The sequence below is a fragment of the Fukomys damarensis genome, unplaced genomic scaffold (assembly GCF_012274545.1).
Source record: "Fukomys damarensis isolate Sample0158 unplaced genomic scaffold, DMR_v1.0_HiC HiC_scaffold_12, whole genome shotgun sequence".
Taxonomy (NCBI): Eukaryota; Metazoa; Chordata; class Mammalia; order Rodentia; family Bathyergidae; genus Fukomys; species Fukomys damarensis.
In genome coordinates, this window is record NW_022900924.1 from 8,666,313 (window position 1) to 8,680,550 (window position 14,238).

Genomic DNA, 14,238 nt, shown 5'->3' on the forward strand with positions numbered 1-14,238 from the left:
GCGAGCGCCTGCTGTAGCCTACTCATCTGTGAATTTGCAGGCCCTGCCCTAGAGCACACATAGTGAGTGTTGCTTGACAATGGAAGGTAAACCTGAGGACAACCAGTGAGCTGCGGTTCTTGAACTGCAGTATACCTGCTGCAACACTTTCACTGATATCATCACCTAAATAAACCCCCTTACAGAATGTCCAGGAGGTACATCTGTGAGACTCACTGGAAAACAACACCATTTCCCCTAACAAGTGATTGATTATCCAAAGGTACCCGAATCAGCTTGTGGTTCTGAATCTACATCAAAGGAATCTCTGAAAGATATGGTCCTTACCCATCTCCATCAAGGTGGATCTTCGTGTCACTCCATAGTCGGAGAACCATCCCGATGGTGCAGCTCTTACTACAAGGGGGGAAGAGAAGGCGTCTAAGTCAGTGTCTACCCACAGCATGTACGGGCTTCCCCGGGCTCCTCGCCCCACCTGTCCAGCTCATAGACAAGCATCCCTGACTTGTGGCAGGCTGCTGGGTGTGGACAGGAAGAAGAGCTCAGGCTATCTGGGCAGGTACCACTCACCAATGAATTCTAGAAGACATGGGTCTGCGACCATGCTAAAGGGAGTCATCAAGTGGCTGCACTATTTTTGTGTGTGTGTGTGTGTGTGTGTGTGTGTGTGTGTGTGTGTGTGTGTAACTCTCAACCTGAGGCTCTTGGGGTAAGTGCTATACAGCAGTAAAGTGTGTGTTGTCTTTTTGTGTTTGTGTGTGTGTGTGTGTGTGTGTGTGTGTGTGTGTGTGTGTGTAACTCTCAACCTGAGGCTCTTGGGGTACAAGGAGCAACCAACTGACCAAGGGCTCACACTTCTGCAGGAGAGAAGGCTGGGGCTGTGCTGGTGGAGGACCAGTCCCAGCTGAGGTACAAGGGCAATGGTGACAGCCAACCTTTGCCTCACTGGTCCTGGGGTGACTGCAGAGAGGAGACTGCAGTTCACTTTCAGACTTGTGTTTTTCTATGTATTGTGTTCCTACCATTTTATGAACTAGCTGGATCAGGTTCTTTTTTGCCCATGCTAACAGTGAAATGATACTTATCGATTTTAGAGTCTGGCGCCACTGAAACACAGGGAAAGAAAGGGCTTATCAGAGGGGCTCCTCAGATTCTTATGAAAATTCTTTGGGCATTTAAAAAGGCTGGCTTAAGACAAACTGCTGCAACTGAGCCAAGGGCTGGCCTGACACCCATCGACAATCCTGAGCTCCTATCTCTTAACAGCCCCTTGGGAACTGGTTGTCCTTGCTCATGGTCTCCCATGTGGACAGGGAGCTCAGGGGCTTAGGAACCAGCTGCTCTTCCAGAGAACTGCTCACCCTGCAGACTCCTTGCAGTCTTGGGCTTTTATGTCTGGGGTCATTTCAAGGCCTAAGCCTTGGGTTGGGCAGATTCTCCACCCCAGCCCTCTGTGGTCCTACCCAGTCTTGGTGGGTTCCCAGTATTTCTCTTGTAGAGCTTCAAAATAAAATTTGTGTTGAGCTTCACAGGGCTCTCAGAACTACTCAGCTGTGTCAGTGCCAGAAATGGCTTGTCCTTTGGAGTTTAAATCTGGTAAGCAGAAAGCTCAGGAGGTTTCCCTACCAATCTGTGGGCCGGCAGGAAAGGCCTAAGCTAAGCACTGACAATCTGAGCCAGGACTGGTAAAGAGTGGCGGTCACAGCAGCTAGATATGGAAAGTAGGGAAGGGATGTGTAGTTAGTGACAAGGAATCTTTTCAGAGGAAGAATGACCCAGAGGATAAAGTGGGACTCTGGGTGGAGCAACTAAAGGAGGAGAATACAAGTTCCAAGTCCTTGCAGTCTGTACAACAGGAACAGGGAGCAAGAAGCGGCAGCCCCATCACAAGGGCTTGTTTTGGAAGAAAGACCTCTACAGATGGAAAGATGCTAACACGTGGAGGGCAGCGGTGCATGCTCCCAGCACTCAAGATGTTCCGGCATCTGAAACGAAGATTAACTCAGGAACAAGTCCAGAGCCAGGATGGTGGTGCACACCTGTAATCCCAACACTTGGGAGGCTGAAGCCTTTGAGTTCGAGGCCAGCATGGGCTTCATAGTAAGTTTAAGGCCAGCCAGAACTATATAGTGAAATACCGTCTCAAAAAAATAAAACAAAACAAAAAAGAAAGAAAAGAGAAAAACAGATGTTAAAAAAAAAAAAAAAAACAAATCCAGAGTGGCTGCCTGGTCTCCCAGAGTGTATGATCCACCACGAATTGCCATCACCCAGTGCTCTCTTTCCTATAGGGCAGTTAGCCATCCTCTCAATGGGAATCCATGAAGACACCCTCTGGGCAATGCTCAATCCTCCCCCCTCTCTGACTAAGGGAACAAAATCTCAGCATGAATTTAAGAAAACAAGAGTATCATGGCCTTGGTAATCCAAAAACTTTTGGTAAGGGGCCAAGACTTTGTTTCCAGACCAAGGGAGAATATGATAGCCCTAGTGCCCAACAATGTGAGGTACAGAATACCCACTGCCGGCGCCCCCATAATTCCTGGGCATGGAGGGCCTGCATTACAGCTACCAACAAGGAGGTGGCTCAGTTCCCACTCCGTCAGTGCAGCAGCAGGAGACCTACAGCACGCTGGGAGTGATACCTTCAGGCAGGCTGTGGCTCTAGCTCAACACAGAGAGGTTGGCCTGAGGGCAGAGCATGGAGGAGCAGCAAGAGGACCTCAGGGAGAGGGGGCCCATCAGAACCCGAGGTGCCAGTGGGAGGCAGAAAGAGGAAGGCTGGAAGGGGAGGGCGAATCAGAATGGGTGAGAGTGGGAGCCCAACTACCCCAGCTGGTAAGGAACGAACTTGGGTGCACATGTGTATGTCTAACACCAACTGGGACTTCAGTCTGGAGAGCACAGGTCCTGGCTCTTGTACTTTATGAAGCCCAGTACCCGGCACTGCCTGGCACAAACTAACAGGTAAGCATGTGATCAATCCATGAATGAGTGGGGGAGCAAGCCGGGGCACGGGAAGGCGCACAGCATATCGGAAGGAACACACATGGGGTCTCCCCAAGCCCAGGCCCCTGATCACCTACTTACCGGGTCAACCCTGGAGTGCTCAGACCAGCCTCCTGAGCTCTGACTCCTTCCTTATACAATGAAAGGCAGGGCTCTCCACCCTCAGGGCACTTAAGAATTAAAGGAGATGTTCACAGGGTGTTAGGTCAATTGTGTTGCACTCTGCAGCTTCAGCCGGAAGATGGCTGGGAGAAGGGCCAGACTCCTATGAGGCTTCAGTCAGGATCAACAACACAGGTACAGCTCAAGGGAGGCAGGTCTTGGTTCGGGGTCAGAACCAATTACTAAAGACTGGTGGTGAGAGAAGTCTCTGCTCCTAAAAGATTTCCCAAGGGCTGGGTAGTCATGTGAAGAACAACTATAGCTGCAACACTGTTAAACACAGAATGTGTTGGCCTCACAACCCCCAAAGAAAGGCCCTCATCGTGTCTGGGAGCAACTATCTGCCTGCTGGCATCTGCCACAACGCACCAAGCCCTCTGGCCTCCAAGTGGCTCTTCGGCGCTCACCTGCTGGCACATGGTACACTGTGCATTGACCCACACTTACTTCCCAATCAGCCTGGGGTCACAGATGCCAGCTCCAATTCTGACCCACCCAAGTGTGCTGCAGAAAACTCAAACGATGCAATGAGGTGCTGCATGGAAATACCACAAAAGCACAGGCCCAACAAGCAACAGAGTCCAGGTCACCAGCCTGTGACTCAGAGCAGCTCTCTCACACCAAGAAGACACAACTGCCCCTTAACCATGGCCATTCACAGCCCTTAGGATTTTTCCTGCTCCAGACTCTGCCTGGCCTTCCCCATCCCTGAACTTGCCTTGTTGACCACTGATCTGGTAAGACCTGGCTTAACAGCACCGGTTCCTGTCTTGCATTCACCCCACTGTGTGCACAAAGAAGTGTGAGCGTCTCTCTATCACTGAGCCTCTCACTCTCATGGCTACAGACAGCTGTCTTCTGAGTTAGCTGACATCTCTCTGAGGCCAAGAACTGTATACTGCTGCTTCTTTGCCTCCTGGGTCTCACCCACTACCTGGTACACAAGAGAACACCAGCAAACTGTTTAATGAGTGAGTAGATAAATGGTGATGGGTAAGGAGTCTTCTTTGATCTAGTTTTCACAGATCCACGGATGACAGTAACCTCATGTCCATGAGTATATCCCAAATGTCAAGTAAGCTGTTTACATACATAACAGGTCCATGAAATAACCCTGGCAGCCTCCAGTTACTGGAAAATGGCAAGTTGCTCTTAAAGCCACAGACCAGGCCATGCCCCAAAGTACCTGGAGACTTGCGGTGTAGCCCTTCTAGTCCAGGTGCTCAATGTGATGCCCAGCAGGCACATGCTCTCATCTGGGCCTCTGAGCCTGGAAGGTGTCTTCTGTGCCCACCAGCCTGGAAGGCATCCACTCCGCTTCCAGGCCTGACTCTGGCTTATCCCTCCTGTGCAGTGCAGCTGTCTCTTCCTCCAGGGAGCTTCCAGGCTAAGGTGCCCTTTGCTATGGTTCGCACATGGTTTGAGTGTTCCCTAAAGGGCCACGTGATGAAGCTCAGTCCCCATAAGAGAGTGTTAGGTGACACTTGAAGAGGTGGGGCCTAGTAGAAGGTAATTATGTCATGGCTCCATTATGGAAGGAATTAAAGTTGGCTTCATAGGCAAGTTAGTTTCTGCACATGCTAAGCACATGCTCTACCAGCACCAGAGCAAGTTGTTATAAAAAGACCAAGCCTGACCCCTGGATCTCTCTGGTTTCCTGTCTTCTCATGTGATCTCTTCTATACATACTCCCACCACTGAGATGCCACCTGCCATCAGACCCTCACCAGAGGCCAAACAGATGGCGCTGCCTTATCTTGGACTTTCAGCTTTCAAAACAGTGAGCTAAATAAACTTTTCTTTACCAAATACCCAGACTCGGGTATTTTGTAATAGCAACAGAAAACAGACTGATGTCCCTCCTCTTCTATAGTTCACAGTATTAAAAATACCATGTACTGACCCAGTGATTTTGCTCAGTGGTTCCATCACCTGCCTCACAAGCACAAGGTACCGACTTCAATCCCCAGTATAAAAAAAAAAAAAAATACTGTGTACTTTTCAGTCTTCTCAATGTACTGAGCTCCCTGAGCAAAGACTGCATGTGATACCACACCCAGTGCATGAGAGTTGAAATGGTACAACCTCCTGCTCCCAGGGCCTCAACCACCCTCTGTTCTCTAACAGGATACATCCATGCTCATCTCCCAGGAACATGTTTAATAGCAGATCTTGTCCCCCTCCCAAGGGAACCACCATCCCATAACACTCACCTTTCTTTACTGGAGAAGTCAACTCCCAGCAAGATACTCTCCTCGGTGTCTTGGCGCCCGCTGCTGTACACCACCACCATGTAGCGGACGCGATCTGCCCAGGCACTCTCTAAGCGCACGGCCTGCATTGGGCAGGGAGGTCCTCACTGGTCTGCTCTCCAAGGCAGACCTCCCCTCCCTCCCTCCTCCACCAAACCAAGACCAAGAGCTTAGCAAGACGTGATGGCGTGTGCCTATAATCCCAGCACTTGCAGAGGCTGAGGCAGGCGGATCACAAGTTCCAGGAGTATAGGCAACTCAGTGACTTAGTGAGACCCTCTCAAAATTAAAACTGTTGGGGATACAGCTCTGTGCAAAAGCCCCAGGCTCAATACCTGGTATATAAAAAGAAAAAAAGAAAAAAAAAAAAAGACCATGAAATTTAGTACTCTCCCTTTCTCTCCATGAAGGAAGACAGGAAGAGATAAAAATGAAATACTTGAGAGCAAGAGCCAGGTTTCACTTCTATCTGTCTGTCAGGTACAGCTCAGAGGGGATACTCAAAACATGGAAACTGAGCATACAAATGAAACCAGAGATAGAAGACGGCATTTAGCACAGATGGCCACAGAGACCTGACACACCCTCCACTGACCCCTCTGGGGTGCCTCAGAGCAAATGAGCTTTGGCTGTTTTTTCTGGTGCCAGAGACGGAAGCCAGAGCCCTGGTACAGGCCACGCACAGGCTCTACTGCTGAGCCGCGCACCCCAGCCTGGCGTTTGCTCTTAGGGACAATGTGGGAGAGTTCATCATCACCCAAAAACCTTCCCCTTCCTGTTCGCAAACAGCTCCCCACTGAATTTCACAATTAAAATGAAAACTTGCCACTTCGATCTCTTCTTACCAGCTTGATTCTGTCTTCACAGCGCAGAAGGTTGATCATTACTTGCAGATGTTGGGGCAGGTCGCCTGCAGGACCAATGAAGAAAGTTTTAAGTCATCCACCTACTTTCTAGGAAGGAATCTAGAGGCTGAGTTTGAGGATCTTAAAAATTTTGAAGGAAAAAAAATCTATCTACACCACAGGAGAAATATTGTAAAAACTCTTGTCTGGATCTCTCTTACTGTCTTCTGGAATGCTGTGCCAATGAAGATGGGTGAGTCACAGTTTGCAGCTACACTACAAAGAGCTACCTTTATTTTGTGAAACACCTGTGATATGGGTGTTTTTAATGAAAAATTTGGGAAACACTGACACGTCTAGAGAAAATGTTATTTTGTTGAAGCAAACATTGCTTGGCAGAAGGGGAGGCAGTTGTGACTGAAGTAAGGCATTTACCAAGAGTTATTCTGAGAGAAGCCAGGACAGTGGTGCCTCAGCACTTAGAAGGCTAAGGCGGAAGGGTCACCGCAAGTCCAAGACCAGCCTGAACTATACAGGGTCTCTTGTCTCAAACAAAACAAAACATCTGAAGACAAAGCACTGAGTGTTATTTTCCCTCTAAACTCCTGCGTTCTCTAAGAGAACTGTATTTTCACACCTAGGAGGAAATATCTTGAGTGCCTCTACAGATGTCAGCTTTATGCTGAGTGCCCAGAAATAGTCTGATAACAATCTGCCCTTTGTTCTTTTCTTGCTAAAAGCTATGTATTATCTCTTTTTTCTTCATTATTTAAAAAAGGCAATAATCTAGGGCAGGCTTTTAAAAAAACTTTCCCCAAGATGTGGTCTCACTATGTTGCCCAGGCTGGTCCTGGATCTCCTGTACCCTCCTGCTTCAGCCCACCAAGTAGCTGGGACTTACAGGCACATGGGATTGTGTGTGGTCAGGACAGGCTTTTGAACTTTGCTGAGCTGCTCCAGGGTCAAGGAGGTATCTCCAGCCTGGGGTTTTACAGGTGGTAAATCTCCACATTTGGCCAGAGCTAGCTAATGGAACAAGTGGTGTTCCAGGTGGACAGGACCTCTACAACTGAGGTGTGTCATCAGTAAACAGCAAATGCAACCCTATCACTGCTTTTTCATTGCTTATTCAATTTTTCCCTCCCTTCCTTTCTTCCATCCATCCACCTACCCATCCATCCATCAATCCTGGGGATCAAACTCCAGAGCCCTGAGCGTGCTAGGCAAGTGCTAAACCACTGAACCATATCTGCAACTTTTTAATTTTATATTTTATTTTGAGGCAGGGTCTTGCTACATAGCCCAGGCTGGTCTGAAGCTTGCAGCCCTCCTACCTGAACCTACCAAGTAGCTGGGAATACAGGTGTGCAACACTGTATCCACTAGGCAACTTCTTAATGTATGCAGAGTGATGAACTAAGGAAAAGGTGCAAGGAATAACTCATTAAGAAAAAAATCACATCAATTTCAATTTTGTGCAATACCCCCAAGAAACTATATTATCTGTTACCCTAGAGAACAAATGAGAACCCTGGGGAGGGTCAATACTGCTTATATACTCAAATACTTCAAACAAAAACATCACATTTTTTCTTATTATGAATGTATTTTTTTTATTTTAAGGAAGAATGAAAGATGATGTCAAAATTGTACTTCCTATTTCAGAGGGGAATCAGGTAAGTAGATACTGGCCCCTCTAGTTAGGAGAGATCTCACATTAAGTGCTCCTTCTGCAATAAATAAAATTTTTTAAAAAAGAAAGGAAGATACCCCACTTCTCTGCAGTCACCGGTAATAGGATTCCACAGTGTAAAACACTCTCCAATGGCACTGCTCTCTGTAAGCAATGATCTGGAGACAACGGTTCATGGTAAAGAAGGACATGGAGTCCCCATCCCTCCTCCTCCACCGACAGGGCACCCACCTATCGTGTCTCCAGTGCCATGAGGCCATCTAGTCACCAGGCTGGTTCTTAGTTTGTCCAGGTTTCCCACCATCCACCCCAGCTCTCAGAACCACAGGCAAAGCAAATCCCACCCCCATGTCTGATCACAGCTTTCATAAAAGGGGCATTTTCCACACAGATAAACTCTCAGTGAGATTATCTGCTGAGATGTGAAACTGCTGACAGAAATTCAAATCCCACTGATACACACACACACACACACACACACACACACACACACACACACACACAAATAAGACAACACAAGCCTCAAGTACAGGCTCTGTAAAGGATCTGCCTGGCTGAAGCGAATGGTGGATGGTAGGCTGATCTGCCTGGTAGAAGTGTCACTGTAGTAATAACTAGTCATTTACATAACATAGCACCTAGTAGGTGGTTGGTATGTTAAATGCATAATTTTACATTTCCATGTTTTCTGAGGCTTTTGATGCCTACTGTTAAGATGAGGAAACCAAAGCTCAGAAGTCAACTATGAGCCAGGTGTGGCAGCACACACCGGTAATCTCAGCACTGGGAAGGCAGAGGCAGGAGGATCAGTTCGAGTTCAAGGCCAGCCTGAGCTACACAGCAAGACCCGGTTTCTTAAGAAAAAATGTCAACCGTGACCGCACAGTAAGTCTCAGAACTGGATTGAGAAGAGAAGTTTGTTTGCTTCAAAGCAAATACTCTTCCCACAAAGCACACTGCCTCTTTGTATAGGACAATTATTTTCACAGCTTAAAAGAGACCTTAATCTTGATTATAAGTATCAGTATGTGAAAACACTAACTGAGCCATGGTGTTTGCTATAGATTCTAAGGTATGAAATTCTAACCTGAGCGCTCAGATCCAAGATGAAGCTACATGACTTGAGGTTAAGGAAAAAAAAAAAAAAAAAAAAAAAAAAAAAAAAAACAAAAAGAAAGGGAAAAAAAAAAAAAAAAAAAAAAAAAAAAAAAAAAAGCACAACTGATCACAGACATCACTCAATAATTTCACCTGCTGCTGTTCTGGAAATTAACAGCCTTCACAGCTCAGAGACACTCAGCCCAGTGTAGCCTGTCCAGAAAGGTTACGATCTATATTACAAAGATCCCCTTGTATGCCAATGTTTGTTGAATTCCTCTTTTCAAATTGCCTTTAGTTTCAGAGCCTAAGAAACATGGTCTTGGCCGGGTGTGGTGGCTCACACCTGTAATCCCAGCACTCAGGAAGCTGAGGCAGGAGGATTGCTGTTGAGTTCGAGACCAGCCTGGGCTACATAGTGAGTTCCAGGTCAGTCTCAACTACATAGTGATACCCTGTCTCAAAAAACAAACAAACAAACAAAAAAAAGAAACATGGTCTTATCAATCCAAAGGCATTTCTTATTAGTTTGCTTTTAGACTTGTATTAATACTGTTTGATCCCCACTCTCTTGCTTCTGTCCATTCCAAAATCAAAACTAGCCACTACAGAATAAAAACGTATCACTGGGACTACTCAGAGTATGACCCAAAGGCTCTTAAAGAAATTCCCCAGATGATGTGTTTTTTTCTATTTAATATTTACATCTCACTATATCTATCGATTATGCCAAAGAGGACAATGTGAATTCATTCAAAGTAAATAAAAGACTTTTTAAAATATTAGTATTGGTTTGGGATTTTTGTTGTTGTTTCTCTCTCTTTCATTAGTGTACACTGGTCATCCATATGAATGGGTTTCATTCTGGCAGATTTGTACATGCACATAACATATTTTGATCACTCCCCCCCAACATGCTCTTCCCATCCTCTCCCCTAGTTTCACCTTTTTTGAGAGGTTTCAATACATGTATTTGATCATGTCAATTCATTCTCCTACTCGCTCTTAGACCCCCCTCCTTATCCCCTTCCTCTTCTCTAATAATAATCTCCCCAACTTTGTCATTTTTATTTAGATTAAACCTACTAGGGAGAACATATGATATTCGTTTTTTTGAGTCTGACATACCCTGTTCAACATGATGATCTCCAAATTCACCTACTGTCCTACAAATGACAACATTTTGCTCTTTTATTGATGAGTAAGACTGCACTGTGTATATAAATCCAAATGAGTTTTTCATATGCTCAGAGAAATGACAGGACCCTACACTGGGTATATATCACCCTGGGTGCTTATTTTCCAGGGGACGACATCTGGCTGTGATGCATTTGAGTGTATTTGCTTACAAGTCATACAGGAACTTAAATCTAATTAACGGTTAAACTGTGCACAGAAAAGCTTTACACACCAACAGGTCCCTCCTGGCCACCATATGTACTCAAGTGGACACACAATTTAAAAAGCTTTCACCAGCTCCCAGGCCCACCCATAGGCACCAGTCATTACAAACCCATGTTCTCTTATTTCTCTGACCTTGAGGCCCAGCAAACCGCTCACCCCAACCATGGAAGCACCTCTGTTGCACAGAATAGAAGACCCAACGTAAGAGTTATCAATGTAGAGTTGTCACCTGCATGCTTGTGGGGATGCTGAAGACTCCGCTGGCCCTGAGGGCTATTTCCCTGTTGTAAGAAGAGGGCTGCTCCTTTCACCATGAAAAAGCTCTCACTTAAACTGGAAGAAAAAAGTTGGAGAATGGTTAGAATGAATTTAGAGGAAAATGGGCCAAGACATAATGCAGAGGGAAAGCATCAAAGTGGACAAATGGCATATAAAATGCAAATGGAATGAAATTGCTTTTTCAGTAATTTCACACAGCACTCTTCCCAAGCCTCACCTTTGCTGAGAGCTTAACGCTGCTGCTTCATGATGAAATACTTCTGTTAAAACATCCCACGTTCCACGGGCCTCTGCCATGGCCAAGAGCCCCCTGCCTGCTGAACACTGGAAGGGAACTCAATGCTGTACTGTATTTTCTAAAAACAGAGAGCACCCTGATAGGAGGGGGTGGTCCACTCTGCGCCAGTTTTCACATACTTGCTATTGGCCTTGGCTTCTAAGTCCCTGACTTTTAACAATGTCAGTGCTTCCTTGATGGAATACAAAGCAGGTCAAACTAGCTGTCTACATTTTAAGGAAACTTGGTGAAGGCATGGGGATGCAGAGAACTTGCCCAGCACATGTGAAGGCCTGGGTTCAATCCCTAGTACTCCAAACAAAAGAAAACATCACTAAACTAACTTGTGACTATTAACTTGTGATTTAACTCAGCCACAGCTGCTCTTTTTTCCTGTGGAAAAATATCACACTGATCCACTGATTTGCAAAGTACAATCAATCTTTAGCCTTTGTAAATATTTAAATCAGCAAAAATATTTATATTCAACCTATAACTTTAAAAATCACAATTTAAAAATTTTTTACTTTCATAATTTAGATATTTTAAAAAGTCTTCAGCTTAGGCAGAAATTAAACATAAAAAAAGAAGAACTGGGTATGGTGGGGAATGCCTATAATCCCAGCACTCAGCAGGCTGAGGGAGGAGGACTGCCCTGAGTTTGAGGCCAGCCTGGGCTACATAATGAGATCCTGTCTCAAAAAAGAAGGCCAGGATGTAGCTCAGTGGCCCCTTGCCTGCCTGCCAAGCGGCAAGGTCCTAAGTTTGATTCCAAAGGAGTAGGAGAAGGGGAGGAAGAAGGGGGGAGGGAGGAAGGAGGAGGAGGAAGAAAGCCATAGCTATTAATTACCATCAATTATTCAAAAGTATCTTAAACTCTGAAAATTACACATAAAATATACCAAAATTATTAACAGTGGGTTTTAGTGGTTGAACCATCAATGATTTTCTTCTTCCTACTTTACAGTATTTTCCATGTTGAGCACACATTAATTTTTTAAAACGGCTTCTTTTTGTTTGATTTTTCAAAGGAATATAGAACATTGTTAAGATTTTTTTTAGCTGGGCATATCAGTACACGCCTGTAATCCCAGCACTCAGGAGGCTAAGGCAGGAAGTTCACAGCAAGTTTGGAACAGGCTGGTCTACATAGTGAGTTCAAGGCCAGCCTGAGCTACCTAGTGAGACCCTGTCTCAAAAATAAATAAATACTTCAAATTACAGAAAATTATAAAAATATAACATTTAACATATAAATGATTTGAATGGAAAATCTTTAAGAAAAAGCATTATTGTACTTATTGTTTTTTGGTACCAGGGATGGAACTCAAGACCTTTGCTTGTGAGGCAGGCTTGGTACCACTGAGCTACATCCCGGCCCCGCAGTATTATACTTCCAAAAGACCAAGTCCCACCAGAAATTTAAGAGTATAAAGAAGCAAAACACCCTTTGCTCCAAATTAAACACTGTAATCCCAAAATTTACAAATTCAGTTGAGTCTAAAGTATAGCTCTTGAGTGCTAAGAAAATGCCACATGAACTGGTATTTTAAGAAAGCAGCTCCTGGGAAAACTGATCTTCCATGATAAAAGCTTTCTAAATTTATTTCTTTGGTGAAATTCTCATGCTAAAAATACAGACTGCTTAACTGCGTGGTTCTGCCCCTCATACAGGCCTCTGGGTACCAGCAACTGGTGATTTCCAAGCTCCACCACTTCCCAGGGGCTTAGCACTTCATCGGTCACTGCAGAGAGGGCCAGGTTATCCTTTCCACTCTGTCCCAGTCTCGTGTTTGTGCTGCAAGTTTTAGGTGGTGAGGAGCCGGGGATGATAAATAGTAAAGAATGAGAAGCATTCTTCCTTTCCAATTTCACCTTCACCCAGGAGAAGCAAAAAAGCTGTTTAGCAACCATCTTTCCTTTCCTAGAATTCTACAGTCAAGACTGTTTTCAGAACCACTCTTTTAAACACGGATCACTTACAACTCACTTTCACTCAAGTCTCAAAAGACCTGTGCAAGAGACTCCCAGATCATGAAGCTTAAAACAACAATCAGTTCATCAAAGCAGCCAGGAAAGTCTTTTCAAGGCAACATCAACTTTTTTTGTTCATGAATTTGAAAATATTAACAACGAAAACCCCCCAAAACAAAACAAAACAAATATACTGACCAGAAACCTGAGCACTCTGGAAACAAGCAACCAGTAATGGTGACCTTTGCCTTGGAAATCATGGGTAAAAATTCCCCTTGGTTTCCCTTACATTTCCTCTGGGCAGGGGAGACAATGCAAAAGAAGAGGCTGGCTTTACCCTGTAATCAGTGAGAAGCCAGGTATGCCTCAGTCTAATAAGAATTAGAGCTCTTCCCTGCACATAGGAAGACAGGCCTTCAGTAAGTGATCTAGTGGACCAATTATTGGGAATGACACAGTACTTGCAAAATTATCCTAAATTAAGAAAAAAGATGAAGTCAGGGAGCAGTACTGATTGGGGCCTTAGCCTTATCCAGTAGATCAGTCACAGGCAGTTACTGTAAAGATCAAGACCAAACATTGCAGGGAAGCCCAAAGAGCATGTGATCCCAAGGTGGTGAGGTCACCCTGTGTCCTGGGAATACAATAAGGGGATACAGCAAGAGAAGCCACACACGATGACTCTCCGGGCTGAGATGCTGGCAGGGTGGGTGGGAGGCTGTAGTGTGGTGAGCTGAGGGATTTATGCAAACAAAATGCACATATTTTTCATGATCTGGCTTCCTGGTTTCTGTTCCGGACTCCCCACAGGCCCTCAATGTTGGTGATGAGCACTATTCCTGACAGCTAGGGTGTGGCATGGTTTTCTCAGCTGAACTTCTAGTATCAAAAGGCACAGTACCCAGATTCATTGGAGTTCAGAGTGCCCATCAGGGAAATCCTTTAAGAAATCCATATTGGCAGAGCTGAGTGTGTAGCTCTGTGATACAATGGTTGTCCAGCATGTGTGAGGCTCTGGGTCCCATCCCTTGCATTGCAAATTAAAATTTAAAAAATAAAAATAGAAAAAGAATCCAGGTTGGTAATGGGCACACCTTTGTGAGGTACCCTGGTCAAGGAAGCCACAAAAATACCTACCATTGATCCCAGCCTTGGAAAACTCAATCTTCTCACAAAAGGTTTCAGTGTTCCAAAACAGCCCCTAAAGGTACAGTAGGTCAGACCCAGACCAAACCAAAAAAAAAA

At 45.2% G+C, this 14,238-nt stretch overlaps 1 protein-coding gene across 4 annotated transcripts in view; it reads right to left on the bottom strand.

Moving 5' to 3' along the window:
• The window catches only part of Ssh1 (slingshot protein phosphatase 1), a 61,638-nt gene that overhangs the window by 25,508 nt on the left and 21,892 nt on the right, over positions 1 to 14,238 (bottom strand). For 3 of the 4 annotated variants that reach the window (XR_004516762.1, XM_033762384.1, XM_033762383.1), the window contains 4 exons: positions 10,693 to 10,796; positions 6,269 to 6,333; positions 5,385 to 5,506; positions 328 to 396 (listed from right to left, as the gene is read on the bottom strand). Coding sequence is in view for 3 of the 4 variants with exons in the window: in XM_033762383.1 (XP_033618274.1) it covers positions 328 to 396; positions 5,385 to 5,506; positions 6,269 to 6,333; positions 10,693 to 10,796 (360 nt within the window). In the remaining variant the exon portion in view is untranslated. Of the gene's footprint in view, positions 1 to 327; positions 397 to 5,384; positions 5,507 to 6,249; positions 6,334 to 10,692; positions 10,797 to 14,238 lie in introns of those variants that run through there. The other variant, XM_033762385.1, reaches the window with a different exon arrangement.